Below are 18,984 nucleotides of genomic sequence, written 5' to 3'. Positions count from 1 at the left end.
GTCAGGGGTGAACGGATCTGTCTGTTGTATAAATATAAGCCAGGCTTGAGGACCCTGAGCTCTTACGACAGCATCTCTTAGAACTTTTGGTTTGCTGTCTATTAATTAGAAATGTAGCTCATAAAGGGCACTGTCTCTGAATACCTTATCTGCAGGGTTAGAAAGTGCCAAGTTCGTGCCTGTAGGATGTAGTATTCTTTTGTTTCCCTTTCAGCAAACTTAGTAAGCTGGAGCACTTGGAAGAGCTGAACCTGAGTGGCAACAAACTGAAAACAATTCCCACAACAGTGGCAAACTGCAAGCTGCTTCACACACTTATTGCACACTCTAATGAAATCAGCATCTTTCCAGAGATCCTGCATTTGCCCCATATTCAGGTATTCTGGTGGAGAGGTTAAAGATATATCGGGGGAAAGTTTGGGCTGGAGGATGAACAGTAACTTAGTGGAGGAACTGGAGATCCCAGCATTCTGCTTGAACAACCCAAGAAGAAGGCACAGAATATACGTTCTAGATCTACTGATCTAGACTTGATCAAAGATGTCTCACCTCTCATTCATCTTCACCCTCTGTCTCTGACTGGTTTACTGGTATTTCTGGTTTACTACCTGAGACAGGGAGTGTTAAATAGCTAAGCAGGTCTGTATGTATAGGCCCTCTATTGCCTTTAGCATGACCTGTTCTTTCAGTACTGGAGTCCTTGCTGTTGCAGGTTATAAGTATTTGCTGCTTATAAATTGTTCTTTTACTGATGTATCAGACCCATTCTCAGTGACCTGTTCTGTGGGATACAATCAACAGTGGGGTTGTATGATGTTTGGGAAGAGCACTGGAGCAACCGATCACGTGACACAACAGAGAATATTGTGCTTTCTTTGGTACTGCAGTTTGTGGACTTGAGCTGCAACGAGTTAACTGAAATACTAATCCCTGAGGCACTTCCAGGTGCCTTGCAAGAGCTGGACCTGAGTGGAAACACAAACCTGGTGCTAGAACACAAGACACTGGATGTCTTCAGGTGAGCCATGGAGATGTTAACGCAGCAGTGACCTGCACAGGGAATAGTAACACTTCCCAGGAGGAGAAATGGTATAGTAAAATGTGTATCACAGAACTTAATGTTATAATGTCCCCGGAGGCACCTGAGGTTTTCTGTCTTGTAGGAAGGGAAAAGTCTGGGGCCAAGTCATCAGGGCAAGCAATTTCTCAGGTGGTATGAGGTTCTCCCAGCTGTCTCTGGCAGAAGCAGACAGACATCTCCAGGAGGTCAAGACCTTAAACTCCTCTCCTTGGTGCAGTTATTTCCACAGGCTGCTGTCTAAAACTCTAGATTAGACAAGGTCCTTCGGCTGCGAACTGCTCAGGAGGGTCTGGAAGACAATGACTTCCAATGACTTCTGTTCTTCTCTCTCTGTAGTCACATTACCACTCTGAAGATTGATGCTAAGCCCTCCCTCACAGCAGACTCAGCACTCAGTTCCACCTTCTGGAGTCATGGAGTAGCTGAGATGGCAGGCCAAAGAAATAAGTGAGTATTGTGGTCTGCTGGACAGTGACACTTCATCTTCTCAGTGTGCTGGGTGGAGCTCCTTCTAAGCACCCAGGCAGACCTCTTTTGCTCAAGAGTTTATCCATCCCTCTGTCTCTCCAGATCTCCTGCTAAGTCTTCATTACTCAAGCCTCCAGCATTGTCTTTTCCCTGTTTTCACACTTACCCTGGGACTTTGCTCACTACCCTGGCAGAGATGCTTTTTCTTTTTCTTGGTGCTGTGCCCACTGCCATCTCCTGAGTGTAGGCAAGGAGGGATTGGGAGTTCCAATAATAAAATGCAGCTCTACACCCCACAGGGCAGTGAATGAGGGGCAGGAGCTTTGCTGCCCTCTAAGAACAGCACTCACATCAAGGTGCCTGATGGCTGTGGTTTTTGGGACCATATAATCTTTTGAGACATACTAACTTTGCTTGTGTGCTTTTGTAACAGGCTATGTGTGTCATCCCTGGCTCTCGGGAGCTTTGCAGAGGGCGTGGAGGCTGTGTATGGCATGTTTGATGGAGACAAGAATGAGGAGCTGCCTCGCTTGCTGCAGTGCACCATGGCTGATGTGCTCCTGGAGGAGGTACAGCAGTCAGACACCATGTTCATGTCCAACACCTTCTTGGTCTCCCACAGGTAGGACAGTGAGCAAGCTGGTCCTGGTGGGACCTGCATAGGTATATCACTTAATGTGTTAAGTGGGGTGAGGCAGCTCTCCAGAACGCCTGTCACTGGAGTCTGGAGCCTTCCTACACCTTCTCCTCCAACAGGAAGCTGGGTATGGCTGGGCAGAAGCTGGGTTCCTCTGCTGTCCTTTGCTATATTCGTCATGATGTGGCTGATCCAGCCAGCAACTTTTCTCTGACGGTGGCCAATGTGGGGACTTGCCAAGCCGTTCTGTGCCGAAGTGGAAAACCACTGCCTCTCTCCAAAGTCTTCAGCCTTGAACAATGTTCAGAAGAAGCCAAGAGAGTCAAGGAACAAAAAGCCATTATAACAGAGGTTGGTTTGGACCCTCTTCAGTTCAGCTTCTACCATCCTTTCAAAGCTTCATAGAAATATATGAGCTCTGCTGCAGGGGAGAGGATGGCATGAAGGTCTTCAAGTGATTTTTATGGTGCTTCCTGCTCTGCTTCTCTTGCTGATTAGCTATTCAGAATGGCATTTCTTAAAACATGTATTATGGCCTGAGAACTACAGGTATAGGATACCAAGGATGGCTTGGGGAGAGAAGGAGGAAAGAAAATAGGTGTGGAGCTAAAGGAGGGGAGACATGTAATAGAATAGTTCAGGTTGGAAAAGACCTTTAAGTCTATTAACCCAGCACTGCCCAACTCCACCACTAAATCATGTCCCCAGGCACCACATCTACATGTCTTTAAATACCCCTGAGGATGGCAACTGCACCACTGCCCTGGACAGTTCCAATGCTTGGCAACCCTTCTCGGGAAGAAATTGTTCTTAGTCTCCAATCTAACCCTCCCCTGATGTAGCTTGAAGCCATTTCCTCCTCAAGACACTTGTGCCCCAGACCTTTTAGCTCATGCACTAAGTACGTTGCTTTGTCATAGAAGCCACCTGATGGTACTCAAGATGATCTGCTCCATACCTTCCCTGGCACCGGGGTCAGGTTGACAGGCCTGTAGTTCCCGGATCCTCCTTCCAGCCCTTCTTGTCGCTGGGAGTCATATTTGCTAACTTCCAGTCAACTGGGACTTCCCAGTTCCATGGGAATAACAGGGAAGTTCCAAAGAACTGGAAAATATGTCCCTGGTGAAACTGTGACAAATCAGTGCCAGTCACGTTAGTTTCATGTGCAGTGGTGTTTTAAACAGGTTGCTTGATAGAAGTGTTTCTAGCAGGGTGTTGTGGTTTAAGCCCAGCCAGCAGCCTAGAACCATGCAGCCACTCACTCCCCGCACTTCCTCCTGCTGCTCCCAGAGGGATGGGGAGGAGAATGGAAAGAGATAAGATCCAGCCCAGTAACTAAGGTATAACACAAACCTCTGCTGCTATCACCAATAACAATAATGATAAGGGGAATAACAAGGGAAGAGAATACAACTGCTCATCACCTGCCAACCAATACCCAGCCCGACGCGAGCAGTGATATCGCCCTTCTGGGTAACCGCCCCCAGTTTCTATGCAGGGCACAACGTGCTGTGGCATGGAATACCCCTTTGGCTAGTTTGGGTCAGGTGTCCTGTCTCTGCTTCCTCCCAACTTCCCCTGCTCCCTGGCACAGCGTGAGACTCAGAAAGTCCTTGGTCAGAGTAAACATTACTGAGCAACAGCTAAAACCATCGGTGTTATCAGTGTTGTTCTCAGGCCAAAAGTAAAAACCACAGCACTGCACCAGCTACTAAGAAGGAGAAAAAATGACTGCTGCTGCTGAACCCAGGACACAGGGGTAATCTGTTCATGTGTTACAGCTCTGGAATGTGCGATATTCCATAGCAGTCTGACTAAACATAATTGGAATCAGTGTAGTACATTAAATGGTTTAAAAACTGATGAAAGGATTATGAAAAATAAACGTTAAGTCATTGTCTAAGGAGGTTTCCCTGCATCTGTCCTCTACTGGTTTTTAATACTTCGTAGCAGCAGCAACATTTAACATCGAGAGGATACAGAAATTAAGAACACTAAATAATTAAAAAATAAATTAAACTCAAGCTACTGGGAAGCTGTGCACTTTGTATGCACGGACTCGGAACAGGCTCAGATATGGGCAGTTTTCTGGCCAGGACACTAGTGTTGGGCTGGCCATGGGACTACCTAGCAGGAGGAGGAAGGAAGTAATACCTCCAGGTGACAGCAGTAGTGTAAGATTCCTACTAGTTCTTTTCTTCCTCAGGATGCAGTGTCCTCATTTCAGAATGCAGTTATATGTTAATAAAGGGGTAAATAGCTCAGAAAATAGAAGTTAATGTCTGGATAATCTGCCTTGCAAAAAAGAAGTAAAAAGTCACTATCTTGCTCATACGGCAAAAATAAGTTTCAGTAAGACTCCTGGGTGAATTTCTCTGATCAGTGTGTTGCAGGAAGCAGAGCTGTGCATTTCACAGGAGTTTCCTGCAGTCTTCAGAATGTGACAAAACGCCTTTTCGGATAAAATTGTGGTTTTGTCAGCATGGGTGATGGGCAATTACTGTATCTAGTGATCAGGTACAGTGGTACCTTGATAGATCCCTTTGTGCTGTGCTGTGTACTGGCAGTTCTCAAGGCTGCAGAGCTATATATGGGCAGGGGAAAGTCTGCTCTGCACATGCTCTAATAGCAGATCTAACCCATCTGTTCCTTTTGTCTGCAGGACAATAAGGTCAATGGTGTGACTTGCTGTACTCGGATGCTGGGCTGCACGTACTTGCATCCTTGGATCCTGCCCAAACCACACGTGAATTCCATTCCACTAACTGTTCAAGATGAGCTGCTACTGATAGGGAACAAAGCTCTCTGGGAACACCTCTCATACATGGAGGCTGTCTCAGCCGTCCGCCACCTGCATGACCCACTAGCTGCTGCAAAGAAACTCTGCACTTTAGCCCAAAGCTATGGTTGCCAAGACAACGTAGGTGCAATGGTGGTGTGTCTGAACATCAGTGAGGACAGCTGCACATGTGAGATGCATGGCCTCACACTGCCAGGTCCTGGGGGATTTAATTCCACCACCAAGCCAGCAACACCTTCATCCAGCAGTGGAATTGCTTCAGAGTTCAGCAGTGAACTGTCTGCTTCTGAGGTTAGCAGTGAGGTGGGCTCTACTGCTTCAGATGAACACAATGCTGTTAGTCTTGATAGTGGTTTGCTACCACGGCAAGAGCGACGTTGCAGTCTGCATCCTGTGCCTCCCTCAAGCATCTTCCAGCGCCAGCCTTCCAGTGCCACCTTCTCTAGCAACCAGTCTGACAATGGCCTGGATAGTGATGATGAGCAGCCTGTGGAAGGTGTGATGACAAATGGTAGTAAAGTGGAGGTAGAGGTTGACATTCACTGCTGTAAAGGAAAGGGTCTGGAGTTTGAACCTCTTGCTGCAGAGTACAGCTCCTCTGCTCCAGGGACAGAGGATGACTCTGAGCTTATCCTCGTAATTCGGAGGCAGAACAGTGTGAACACTGTGCAGAGAGGGGTAAGGGAGAAGTGTGAACTGCAAAAATCTCTTTCCACATGCTGTCTGTATGGAAAGAAGCTTTCCAATGGTTCCATAGTGCCCTTGGAGGAGAGCCTCAACCTCATTGAAGTAGCTACAGAGGCACCCAAGAAGAAGACAGGCTATTTTGCTGCTCCATCCCAGGTGGAACCAGAAGATCAATTTGTGGTGCCACCTGATCTGGAGGAGGAAGTGAAGGAACAAATGAAGCAGCACCAGGAGAATGGAGCAGATCAGGAACAGAAAGAGGAACATGCAGCAACTCTGCCAGAGGAGTTTGACACAGCTTTGTAACCCTACAAGTACTGCTCCCACTCTCTCTGTCCAGGAAGCCCTGTCCCACAGGGGCTTTCTTGACCTCCGAGGGGAGCTGGGATCTGCAAGGAGTACATGCATCTGCTGCTTCCTTAATGGAAGAACTGGGGCGTGCCAAGGTCTGGGCTGTCCATTTCTCACTGTACCGTCCCAGTTGTTCCATGAGCACTTGGACCAGTAGCTCTGTGCTAGGGACCACCTGGGAATCGTGCAGGCACTAGAACGAAGGCAGATGTTCAACACCTGCCCATAACCCTTTGAACCCTGAGGTTCTGCCAGCTCTGCAGCTTAGGGGCTGGTGTGGGGGGTGAGGAGGCTGCTGAGGGGCAATGTTCAGTGTTTGGAGTCCCGTGAATATTTCTGATGCAGCTCCCCACCCCCTCAGCACCTGACTTTGTTATTCCTTGACAGAATACAGCCAGCTGCAATGCAGCTGACCCAAGAATGGTTTCCTGAAGTAATTGAAAGCACTTTTATTGATTGCACTTAAGCTGTTCTGCTCCCCTTCAGCCCAGCACTTTATTATATAGGGTCAGGGGAGAGAGCAGTCCCCAGGAGATGTGTGTGGGGCCTTTCTCAGTGGACATTGTTAAGGCAGTGAAGGACTCAGGATACCAGTGTTCGATGAGCACTGGTGCAGGTAGTGTGAAGCTCATGATGGGATCAGGCTGTGCGGGATGAGCTGAGTGCTGAGCATGTGCCTGCTGATGCATCTCACAGGGACCACAGGAAGATCAGCTCTTGGCTGGTTGATTAACACACAGACCTGGTGCTCCTCGCTGTAAGCACCAGCCCAGCCCAGCAGCAGCTTGGCCACCTCCCTAATGGGTGCCTCTCAGTAGAGGCTTCCTTATCCAGAAAACATGGGGTGAAAGCAGGAGCTCATGCTTGTTTCAGTGGTACTGTGTCTAAGAGGAGATGCAGTTGTAAACAGTGGTGTGCTTCTCTAAGCCACTGAGCGGTGAGGCTGCCCTTATTATGCTGGGGAAGCATTCAGTGCTCTGTTCCACTAACACAGACTTCTGCATTGTCAGCTACAGCATCTTTGCTTGTGTCTGCAATTGGAGACATACCCCAAATCCACAGCAACCTGCGTTTCATGGTATGTGCCCTGCTTGGCCACAGCCAAATTGAAAGCATACTTACTTCTGCTTAGCTTTCAATGCAAAAGGGAAAATAGAACTTTTCACATTAGTAGCATCTTTATCAGCATTGGAAAAGATGTTTTAAACAGTCCCTCTAATGGCAGACAAGCCAGTCTGCATTTGCAGATGCACTGTTTCCATTCAGACTTTTCTTGCAGGCTGTGAGTTGGTGGCCTGTGTTGTCGGCTGTGTAAGGGTTGTGTGTAGACCCCTGGCCCTGGAGCACGCAGATCTATCCTCCTCCTCTGGCAGAGCTGGGCAGCAGCTACCCCGTCATGCTGACGGTGCAGTAATCCTGGCTAATGTGGGCTAGTGCCTTGTCTTCTTTATTAATTTTATTTATGAAGAAAACTTGATAGTCTCTTCTCAAGAGCTCTGAGAGGCTTGAGTTGCGTATTTTTTGATCAAACTCAGGCCTTGCTCAGAAGGAAATACTGTGCAGACTACTTGTGGGGATTAGACTGACACAACCTAATGGAGTTTTACTGAGATTTCAAAGCACTTTGAATTTCTTCTCACTCGGGAAAAAAAAAAAAAACTTGCGTTTTTATCATGCATGAGAGAGCAACATTTTAGGATATACCTTGTGCTACTCGCAGTGTAATCATGAAACAACCCAACCTTTTTGCAGGGTTTAAAGTCTGACAGATTTTGGCTGATTAAATGTCTGTTTTATTTGGAAATGAGAAAAAAGCTAACTCTTAGAATCTCAGAAACAGCAGCACTTGAATCAGTTAAGCAGAGAAACAACAGCAGTAAACATCAGAAGACTAAACCCCAAGCCTTTTTCATGTTCTCTTCATGTACGTGCACAGAGAAGGCTCAGCTCAGTGTATGTGACTGACTTTCATTTGTCATTGGTGATAATTTTACCAAATGTCTGCACCCAGCCCAGCACTTTCTGATACCTGACAGGGCTGTAAAGCAGCTTCTGTTCAGTACATGACTGATGCAGAAATACACTCTTCTTTCTGAGTAAGACTGGACAAACCTCGCACTAGGAGAGTGGCAGATGTTAATACAAATCAGGTCTCTCTTTCGCTGATGTGGAAAATCTCGTTTCCTTACCAGTGTGAATCAGTAGCACTGCACGGAGAGTTGGTATGTCCACAGTGAGTTAGTCACGAATGGCTCTACCTAGCTCAGTGGGGGAGGACTGAGTAACATAAAGCTCTGCAGTGGAGCATACAGATTTATGAGCTGCGCCTCTTCACTGTAGTAGCAGTATGGAACGCAAGGAATTCCTGTGTAGCCTTTTTCTCCAGTGCTGTTTCTGGTTTTGAAGCAGAAAGAGAGTTTAATAAGCTCCTATTTTCTGTGGGTGTGAACCGTCATGGCAGAACATAGATTGTTTTCTTACACTAGGTGGAGTCCAGAGCCTTCTCTGCTTAAACTGGTACATGAACTGGTTGTCTTATTCTGGGCAACACATCCTGACTGCTTTCCTCCACCACCACCTTTTGTTCTCCTGTCTCCCTCGAGGTAGCAAGCATCTCCTTTTGTTTTTCTCGTCTTACTTACTAATGCCACCTTACATTTCAAGCTCCCTGAGAGCACTGCTGTAGGTGGAACAGGTATGAATGGGCAAGTCTAATGAAGGACTCACAGCAGGGGATAGAAAGTGTTTTCCCAGTTCTTTTCCTATTCTCAAGTCTCTTCCCTGTGTTTTGTTTGTGATTCTTGCACAGATACATCTATGTCCACGGAGATACTTCTCTAAGGATGTCCCATTTCTTACAGAGTTCCTATTGGAGGGGTATTCTTGGCTTGGGGTCATCAGGTTCTCTTGGTCCTGCTGAGCAATGCAGACCTGCCGTGCTCATGCAGCCACAGTTGGGTTTGGCTGCGAATTCCTTTGTTCATCGTGTCAGTAGTCCTGGCTCTGCAGATGACCACACTTTCTGGGAACAGGTACTCTGAAGGCACTGTCCTGTCTGGCCTGCCCTGTCCCGAAAGGCTTCCAAAAAAGGAACCCATAAAGGTGTTATTGTGACGAGCAGCTGGGGCCAAAGGATTACGGGTAACAGCTAGTCTCCAGTTTGCTCCAGGCACCAGGAACCGGCATGGTGAAAGCAGCGCCACATCAGGGACCTCATGAGAATCCTCAAGTGGGTAGGAGGGTAAAACCCTGTTCATGAAGGAGCAAGTATTTCCCCTACCCCTCCTTGGGGACAGGCTGCTGTGAAGCTGAAATCCTCCTAGCGCACAGGACATGCAGCCACGCTGGGAGCCCTGGGGGCATCTGGAGCTCCTGCACTCCAGCAGGGATGGGTTCCTGTCATTTGCCAAAGGCCTCCTTCGGGCGGTAGGTTCACCTCTTTGGTTTCAGGCAATCATTGTCTCCTGTTCTGTTGCTGTCTGAACACTCAAATGTGGTTATTTTCCTCTTTTTTTCACATTTTAAAATGTTACTTTTTTTTAACTTGTCTCTCATGACCCCAGTGCATATTAAAGAAGTATTGCAGCGCACCACCTGTTCATAATCTTTTTTCTTTTTCTGTTAGAAAAAAGAATATTCTCTGTATCCCACTCTAGCATGCCCCTATAATAATCCCCATTTTTATTGTATAGGGGAGTAGGTTGTCCAGTGAATGCACCTTCAGCACTGAAGCCTGTGTTTGTATTTCTCTGGAGAGGCAAATCATTAAGATTGCTGGAAAACACTGTTCCGTTGATTCTTTATTCAGATGTATAGAGCAGTCCAGGAAGGAAGAATATTTTTGCATCAACTTTTCAGCTGACTTAGCAATAAAAGTTTTTACTTTCATCTAACTCTATATTCTGATTCCATTACTGTGCTGGAGGGAATCTGTGCAATGCCTCAGCCACACACAGCTGTGGTGAGCAGTAGCTGTGCTGAAGGGTCTTCTCTGAGTTGCGGTGCTACTTTGCTCATCAGCCTTCCATACGAAAGGTACTGGGCAGATGCTGTGAGGATGGAATTCATGACACCCATTACCGGGCAGCTGTGACCTGCCCCAGGAGTCCTGAGCTGTTGCTCTAAACAGGATTGTAGAGCTCCAGCAGGAGCTGCAGCAGCCAGGAAGTACATATGACAGTGGACTGTCCACATAAATCCCTGCACTAGTGCAGGGATGTATATGCACACCTAGCTGCTGAAGGAACTAGTACATCCAGCTACTAAAAGGGAGCAGAAAGCAAACCAACCCCAGAGTACTGAATGTGTTACTATTTAGCATTTGTTCTACTTTCATATTTCTAGTTCCAACAGCATTCCATGGAACTGGTAATTGTGAGGATTTAGCCACTGGTGCCAATGAAACTGGAGCTCTGTCCAGGACACAGCACATTCTGGTATGTTTAGTTCGGTGTTTGGGTTTTGGGGATTTTTTAATGCAGGCAGAACAGGTCTAAGAGACCAGTGATGGATGTACCTTCATATGGACAATGCACATCCATAGAATGTGAGCACTGCGCTGAAGTGACATTTCATTCTGAGGCACAATTTTGTGTCTCTAGTGCTGCTCTTTTCCCTGTTAGATTTCCTATAGAAGTTTTTCTAAAAAGTAAAATATATTTCTTTTTATAAAGTGCAAGAGCAGCATCTCATTTCCCCAGCGAGTACATTAAAAATGTGCTTTGGAAACAATATACTTCTATCTTAAACCATATCTTTGGCCTCTTAAAGCTCTTGTCTGATTATCCCAACATGGGGCATCTTGTTAAGCAAACTGTTGGATGCAAGTTTTGTAAAGGACCATTTTATACAAAACTGTGCCCCCTGCAGGAATATCAAAGGCATCAAATGACAGCGTGGGCAGAGTATATTGATCGTGTTGCACCTTTATTTCAAGATTGCCTGATGGCTCCATACACACCGAGTTCAAGAGGCCCTTAGTTCTAGCAGACGTACAGGAAAGCAGGAGCAAGATACCACAACCATGGGCCTGTGTGCTCAGTGAACTGTCACATGCCCTTTGTAAGGAGCCCCAGCTACAGAAAGGATGTAGTCGCAGTACTTGGAGCAAGACCTCACTGGAGAGAGCAAGGCCCCGGCAGAGGGGAGGGAAAGGCTCACTGTTCAGCTGCAGGACGGTCACACTCTTCTACGAGACAGCCGCCAGACACAGACCATGGGTCTACCTTCGTGTCCACTGATAGCTCAGCAATGCAAACCCAGGTGAGGGGCTGCTTCACTCCCCCATGTTTAGTGTGTGCTCTGGGGCAGCATTAAGAATGCACTGCTCAGAAGTGAGGACAAGCAGTAAGGAGCTTTTGCCTTCCTGTGTAAGGAGGGTGGCAAAAATCATGGCCAGTGCTGGAGTGGAGGGATCATTCTAACTGCATTGGCTTCTGCTTCAGTGTCCGAACGGCTGTGTAGGCCCTGGCTGCAAGGCCTGCACTGAGCAGGAATGCCACGGCAAGCACGCAGCCCCACAGGCCAGCCGCAACCTCTGCCGCGTGCAGGCTGCACCGAAAGCCCTGGTAGCCTTTGCTTTGATAAAGCTGCTCTCTCTCTTTGCACACTGGTGAATTGTAAACCTCCAGCAGAGAGTGGAAGTAGTAGTACAGAGCGGGCACCATGCCCGCCGCCGCCGCTGCATCCAGGGCGCATTCAAGCAGCAGCCACGCTGGGAAGCGCCACGGTAACCGCAGAACCCCAAGCGAGAGGAGCACGCAGGAGCCGGCCAGGAGGCAGCCTCCCGCGGCCATCGCTGCCCTCGCCACCGGCAGCTTCAGCAGGTAGAAGCGCTGGTCGAGCTCCCGGGCCTTCTCCCCGTCCGCCCCGCTGAAGCCGCTGTAGGCGCCGCCGTACTGGTAGTAGTAGATGCCGCCCAGGTCGGGCAGGCCGGTGTAGCCGCCCGGGGGCCCGCAGGACACGGAGGCGCAGACCAGGATGAGCACGGCGAGCAGCGCCTGCCCCATCCGGCAGCACGCTGCGGGGAGGGCAGCGCGGGCGTGAGCGCGGCCGGGCCGGGCCGGGCACGGGGTGGGGGGGGGGGGGGGGGGAAGCGGCTCCGGGGCCCCGCCCCGCTCACCCCTGCCCGTGCGCAGGTACCGGCAGCGGCGGCTCCACGGCGGTCCCGGGGCGGCAGCGCGGCTGCTCGGCGGCCCCTCCGGCCGCGCTCCGGGCACGGCGCTGAGGAGAGACGGCGGCGGGGATGGCAACGGCAACGGCAACGGCAACGGCAACGGCAACGGCAACGGCAACGCCGCGCCCGCCCCGTCCTCACTCCTGCCCCACCGCCCCGACCCCGCGCTCCTGCCCGCCCCGTCCCGATCCCCGCCCGCGCCGGGCACAGCCACCTGCCCGCCCCATCCCACCGCCGTCCCGGCCGCCCGCCCGCCCGCCCCGTCCCGCCCCGTCCCGCTTTCCCCCCTCCTCCCGAGCCCTCACAGCCGCCCCCCGCCCGTGCCCCGCTCACTGCCCGCCCGCGCAGGCGCGTCCCGCCGGCGGGGCTCGGGGGCTGCTCCGCTCCGCCATGGCGCGGCCCCCGCGCAGCTCCGGCCGGGCCGCAGGCAGGGAGCGCGAGGGCGGGGCGGGGCCGCTCCCCCGGCACCTGCGCGCGGCCCGACCCCGCCCCGCCGCGGCTGCGGCTGCGGGCGCCCCCCGGAGCGTGGGCGCCTTCTCCTGCGCCGCGGGCTCGGTGCGAGCGCGGCGCGCTCCGCTCGTGCGGCCCCGAACCTGCTGCCTGCTCCCTGCTCCCTGCTCCCCGCTCCCCTGCTCTGCCCGAGACCGAGCCGCAGCCGTGTCGGCCCTCGCTCAGCAGCCGCACCGTCCCCTCGCTGTAGGAGCTGCCCTTCCCCAGCTCCCCCGCAGCAGTTGCCGCACAGCCGCTGGGGCAGCAGAACGACTGCCCCTGCCTGGTCCTGTGCTCCCCCTGCAACACACGGCAGGTTGTTGCCCCTCAGCTGCCCGCTTATGTGCAGCCTGTGCCTCCTGCGGACAGTGACCGACACCTTGGGGTTTTTCCTGTAGTGCCAGCACTCTGCAGGCCATGTGCAAGTGCATTACCTTGCATTTATCCGCAAGGAACCAAACAGACCTGTGTGTCTGCTGGAGATTGCTTCAGACAATATGATGTGACCTTCCTGCTGGCTGCCCCATTTCCATGTGCAGTCGTATCCTGCTGCCTGGTGGGACTGGTGCCATCCTGTCCCAGGAGGCTGCTGCCGCAGCCAACACCTTTCAGCACAGGCAATGAATTGCTCCTTTGTTGGTGGCTGCAGGACTGAATGCAAGTGCCTAAGAGCTCACCCATGCACGAGTGACCCACAAGGTCCTCAGGGCCGATTCTGGAAAGGCTGTTTGCCTTGGGAGAAAAGTAACAGCAGGACAACTTGGAAACACAGGGACAGCCTGGAGAGCCACAGTGAATGACTTCATCCAGGAGTCTGACCAAGCACTGCCTGGAAGAGCTTTAGCATTGCAAAGAGTTGAATTTAGGAAAACGAAGACTTTTCTGAAACAGGGTTACATTGTGAGGCCTCAGACACACTGTCTGAATGTGTGCCATGAGAGGTTCAGATTGGTCAGTAAGAGGCAGAAGTATGTTTCCTCCATCTGTAAGATTGGTGGCAACAGTGAAGTAGCTTCACCCTTCTGTCCTTGCAGCAGCAACAGCAGCAACCTGTAGATTTGACAGTCTGTGAACTGCTGTGCTTGTGCAGCTCAGCACTGTTGGAGAGCACTCCTCAGCATTTCGCCTGGCTCCAGGAAGGACCAGAGATCTGAAAACTAACCTTAAAATTCACTTTGTTTGGGGTAAGGGAGAAACAGAAGCCTTTGTTCAACCCCCAGTTCAGATAGAGGGGGCAGGAGCTGTATGATCATGGTAAGTTAGGAAATGGGAAGACCAAAGGGAGCTTAGGACAAGGGCCCTGGGGATCATGCAGATGCTCAGCAGCGAGGCTGAGGCACACACCTTCTGCTGTGCATGTGTCAGTCGCTCGTGTTCACGTGCCAGGACCCAGGCTTCCTTGCTGCCAAGGACAGGATGAGCTTAAAAGCTTCAGCAACCCTTTGTATACTTTTGGGATTATGGGCAGTGCCATTTTGCTCAGTAGGGGGACATGAATAACAAAGTTGCATATCACGAGCCACAAGAGGGGATGAAATGAGTGTTTCATTCATATTCAGGTCATCCAAGAACCCGAGCTGAAGCTTTCTTTGGAATTTCTGATGCACCAGAATTACTTGTTCGAAGACAGAGCTGGGAAGCGCTGCTTTGTTGATTTGGTGATGCACTCAGGTTTACTACAGTGTTGCTGCTAGCAAGTGAGGCACAAACTTCAAGGTGTTGCAGAACTGAGTCAGTCTTCTTCCCTTTCTGCTGCTGTGTGGGGAATTGTCTAAAAAATGCCTTGTGTCACTTCACTTCTGCTCCAGGTACCGCAGCTGAGCTTGGTCAGTGCTGGATCCTGGGTCTGTGTTCTCACTGCAGCAGCAGCAGTCAGCAGAAGAGAGAAGGCACGGAGGACACTGTCATTAACTTTCATCTTCACTTTGGCTCTTCTTTCATTTATTTTTGGCCCCGCTGTGTCCAGCTGCTCCTAACGTTGCTGCTGCACAAACGGGAGGGAACGGCCTGGCCTGGTTTGCCATGGGCCAAGAGCTCTGACCTGGTTCAGTGCCCTCCCTGGGAACTTGGAGGGTGAAGTGGAAGGAACAAGTCATGAACTGCCTCGTATTTCTCCAACGCGAGGCAGCTGGGAGCTGCGGCACAATCACTCCTGGACACCACAGCCAGATTTATTGACTGTCCCACATGAATAAATAATCACAGGAACAATGAGCGCAGCACGATGACGATGCAGCCCTGCTGCTGAAAAGAACTGGAGGTTATTGTGACTGACAAACTGAACTCAAGTCCACAATGTCATCCTGTTGCGAAAAAAGCTAACATTGCTATGGTGTATAAACAGGAATGTCACATGTAGGACACATGAAGAAATTCTTCTGTGTCCCCCTTCAGGCTGTTTGTTAGGCCTCCAGTCTTGCACACTGTGTTTCCAGAGGCAAGTGGATCAGCTGGAGGGGATCCAGAGGAAAGCAAAAGAAAGCTCTAGAAATACAGCCTGTGAGAAGCAGCTTGCCCCAGTCCTCCCATTTGACAGGACAGGTGTCTCTTTAACACCTTGAAAGCTTGTAAATGGGGAAGTGTCTGAACCACATTCAAACCTGCACAAAGCTGATGTCAAAAGGAGGGGAATCATGTTCTCCCTATCTGCTGCTGGCGTGGTCAGGAAGCAGCGAGTTCAGCTTGAAGCAAAAGGGATGTAATTTAGGTACCCTGAACCCCCCCAGTACTTCTCCCACACACCCTGCTTTCACCACGTTGTAAGGAAATGAGCAGTTGCTGCTGCAGATGATTGGGCAGATGATGGATTTCCATCACTGAGGCTCAAATTCAGTCATTAGAGGGGCTGGTCTGTCTGTGCTCTGAGAGGAAAAGGTGCCTGGTGCTGTGCACCCCACTCACTGCAAGATCATGGTGTTGCCTTGCCCCACAAAGCCACCATGGCCTTTTCCATCTCATCTCCATTGGCTGGTCGCTGTCCCTGTGGCTCCAAGGCCATCAAGGGAGCAGCTGCCACAACAAGCTCCAGTCTCTGAGGTCATAACAAACATAGGGTATGCACTTACATACTGTTCAGCTGGATGTAAGCAAGCAAAGCACAAGGCTGGACGAGGTGTTTCTCTTTGCTGTGCCTGTATCCAGGAGCCGTTAACACTCTGGCATTGTGGAACACTCCTCTCAGCATCTGTAACAGGGCTGCAAGTCTTTCACTGTGGCTGCTGGGCCTGTCACTCCCCAGTGCTTGCAGCTCTCCACAAACCTGGAGGTCACTCTGTGTCTCTCAGCAAGCGTCAAGGAATGTAGTGCCCAGGCTGAGTGTGCAAGGGCACGCTCTAAGCGTGCATAGCCTCCGCACTCCTTCCCTTCCCAGTGCTGCAATGGTCCATGCTGGGGAGGGCAATCTGGACTGTCAGCACAGCCGGGACCAGCTTGCAGCACTGCATTTGCAGGCACTGGTATTGTGGGAGGCCCACAAGATGTCACGGTCATGAAAGCGTTTGGGGTTGACATTCCCAGTTTTCTTGACAGAGGGGCTTAGTGCGCTGGTGCCCTGCTCTGAGCTTGGCGCAGGGCCTGTGGACGGGAGATCTGCAGGAGCCCAGGCACTGCCACTGCCCTGCCCAAGGCGCTGCGCCCTGTGCAGTGAGCACCTTGGTCAGTGTCAGAAGCGCGGTGATGGGAGCAGACCCAGATGCCAGCGCTGCCCGTCCCAAAGCCAGGCTCACACGAGCCAGGAGCACCACGGCTGCTCTGTGCCATTTGCCTTATAGTGCCTTTCTCGTTTTTACTTCTGAGATCAATCGAAAGCTGACCCTAAGTACAGCAGACAGATGAAGTAGATACTGTGCATTTTTGAGTCACTCGGTTCCTGGCTTTGAGTCACTGTTGGGATCGTGGCATCTTTCTGGCTCTTCAACGTTTGCGCAGCTTTGCATGGCCTAGCCGAGCTTTTCTTGGAACTGATTTTCTGCTGTGGTTATGCAAGGAGATGACAGGGGTTGAGCTTTGTTTCAGGGGAATGCCAGGCAATTCAGATTGCTGGAGGCAGGGCCATCATCATGGCTCCATCAGAGACTCATGCAGATATATGTAGGTTTAGCATAGCAGCCCTGCCCATGCCACAGGCAGATTTAACTGTGAATGTGTGCATTTTCGGAGTGGCCTGACCTGTAACAGACAAGGCTTGTCCCTGCACTTCAGGAAACCTGCTCCAGTGTCATAAATAAGCTGTGGGAATTGATAGGCAGTCACAGAATTAATGAGAGCCAAGGAGGCTTCGTGGCTGTTTGATCTTCTAAGTGAGATTAAGTTAGTTGATTAAAAAAAAAAAAAAAGGAAGAAAAAGGAAAAAACACACTCTTGGTTATTAAATGCTGATTCAACTGGAAATGCAAAGCCCCGAGGTTAGGCTACACACATATTTGTGGTTGCCAACCCTGAACTGGGTGGGGCTGTACCAGAGTCAGAACGGAGCAGACAGAAATCGCTGAAACTCAAAGTGTGACGGGGTAACCAATGCCTGTTCGGCACTGACCCTGGCGGATCTCTGCAGAGCGCAGCAGGGGTCTGTCCGTGGAGCAGGGCACATGGGCAAAACTCCACTGATGGGTGTCCCATCCACAGCCTGACAGCGATACGCGTCTGTCTGCGCAGAGATGCTTGAGCCTGTGCTCCAAGTGTCAGTCCTGCTTTGTAACTGTGGCTGCTCCTGGGAGAGGGCTTGGCCCCTGTTCACAGGAACGGGGTTTTAGGCAGTCCTGGTACTAGAGCAAGGCAGTACCAAAGCCACACTGAAGCCATCACCAGTATCTCCTTCCACTGAGAAAAGATGAAAATCCATTTGCCAAGCTACACAGGAAGAGGGAGCGGAAGAGGTGTGTGACCTGTGGGGAGGGCTGCTGAGGAAGAGGAACGCACTGCAGCAGGGAGGCTGCTGGGGTACAGGCATCCTGGCAGCCAGGACCGGCAGTGCAGGGCTCAGCCAGCTCTGTCACTGCTCCACACGAGGGGTGCTCAGCCAGATTTGTACAACATGAATTGCTGAGCTGTGCGCTCCTGCTTCAGCCCTGGGAGGCTCTGTGACCATGGTGGGCTGCAAACCCCTTGTGAGAACACCCACAGGTCTGGAGTCATGCAGAAACGAGAAAGGCACAGTAATAGCAGGAGAAGCACTCTGACCCCACTGTACAGCCCTGTCCTCCCTCCTGCTTCTGGCCAGGAGCTCAGCCTTATGTAACTGGGTCTATCTCTGTCTCCAGAGCCCTCTTGGCAGCGGGCTCTGCTGTGCCCTCCCCTGAACCCCACTACTGCGTGCAGTATTACGGTAGAGCTGGTTGCATCAGCTCAGGGTTGTTGCTAGGCAGAACATTCAGCATCGTCCTTGAGGCCTCCCAAAGCCACATTTAACCCTGGCAGGGCTTCAGCATGGCAAGAGATGAGAAGGAAGAAAAGAACACACAGGTCCTTTGACAGGGCCTGCACGGACTTCTGGAGGTCGCTCCTGTCAGGCTTCTGTAAAAAGAAGAAAGAAAATAGTCTGGACCTGTGCAGCTTCAGCACAAGAGCCTGTGTGTGAAGTGTGTTGGAAGGGTGCTGCCACCTCCTGCTACCCCCCAGCCCAAGCCTCCTGCAGCCTCAGCAGCGCCCGCTGCAGCACTGCTCAGTGTGGTCATTGGTGGGTCACAGCTCCCACATCACCCCAGTGCGGAGGGAAGGGGCCACTGCTGCGCCTGGGGAGGTGCAGCCCTGTCACGGGTGTGGTGAGCACAGGTTGAGTGCGACTGCTGCTTCCTCCAGCCACAAGCAGTGGGAGGAAACAGGCAAAGTCACAGCGACCGCTGCCCTCCGCAGGGAAGGCGTCAATCTGTTTCCAAGGTTCCCTCTTGTCCCTGAGCAGCTCTCTGGTCTCTGCCCATTTGTTGCCAAGTAAGGGAGGACCTGGAGCAGCCACTGGGAGACAGGAAGGGGAAGACGCCTCTCATTCATCACAGGCCTGCAGGAAGCAAGGGACAAGAAGGCATGGATTTCACATCACTTAGCAAAAAAAGGGCCTTCTGGGAACGGTGTCATCTGTACTTTTGCGTCAGAAAGAAGAACTGCATCATTTCTGTTAGCTGTCAAAATCAGGAGTTTGCTTGGATCTTCCAGCAAACAAAAAGAAAAAAAAAAAAAAACCCACCAAACCCCACCAAGCCCATGGACACTTGAGCTTCCTTCAACTGTTCAGGTCCTGCTTCCTCCAAGACACCAGCTAGGGAAGTGCCTGCCTCCCTTCGGCCTATGGAGGAAGATGTCTC

At 51.1% G+C, this 18,984-nt stretch overlaps 2 protein-coding genes across 2 annotated transcripts in view; one reads left to right on the top strand and one right to left on the bottom strand.

Annotated features, from left to right (window-relative positions):
* The window catches only part of PHLPP2 (PH domain and leucine rich repeat protein phosphatase 2), a 34,572-nt gene extending 24,655 nt beyond the window's left edge, over positions 1 to 9,917 (top strand). The window contains exons 14-19 of the mRNA XM_065662046.1: positions 215 to 377; positions 888 to 1,018; positions 1,418 to 1,528; positions 1,983 to 2,171; positions 2,306 to 2,537; positions 4,849 to 9,917. Coding sequence (XP_065518118.1) covers positions 215 to 377; positions 888 to 1,018; positions 1,418 to 1,528; positions 1,983 to 2,171; positions 2,306 to 2,537; positions 4,849 to 5,979 — 1,957 coding nt within the window. The 3' untranslated portion in view covers positions 5,980 to 9,917. The remainder of the gene's footprint in view (positions 1 to 214; positions 378 to 887; positions 1,019 to 1,417; positions 1,529 to 1,982; positions 2,172 to 2,305; positions 2,538 to 4,848) is intronic.
* Positions 9,918 to 10,931: 1,014 nt separating this feature from the next.
* MARVELD3 (MARVEL domain containing 3) lies at positions 10,932 to 12,614 on the bottom strand. The gene is made up of 3 exons (XM_065662047.1): positions 12,533 to 12,614; positions 12,146 to 12,246; positions 10,932 to 12,043 (listed from the first exon to the last, which is right to left on the bottom strand). The coding sequence occupies exons 1-3, from the start codon at positions 12,589 to 12,591 to the stop codon at positions 11,439 to 11,441; spliced, it is 765 nt and encodes a 254-aa protein (XP_065518119.1). The 5' UTR covers positions 12,592 to 12,614; the 3' UTR covers positions 10,932 to 11,438.
* Positions 12,615 to 18,984: the final 6,370 nt, after the last annotated feature.

This window comes from Lathamus discolor, chromosome Z, assembly GCF_037157495.1.
Source record: "Lathamus discolor isolate bLatDis1 chromosome Z, bLatDis1.hap1, whole genome shotgun sequence".
NCBI lineage: Eukaryota > Metazoa > Chordata > Aves > Psittaciformes > Psittacidae > Lathamus > Lathamus discolor.
Note: the sequence above shows the minus strand (reverse complement) of the source record. Positions and strands in the feature narration are given on the sequence as shown.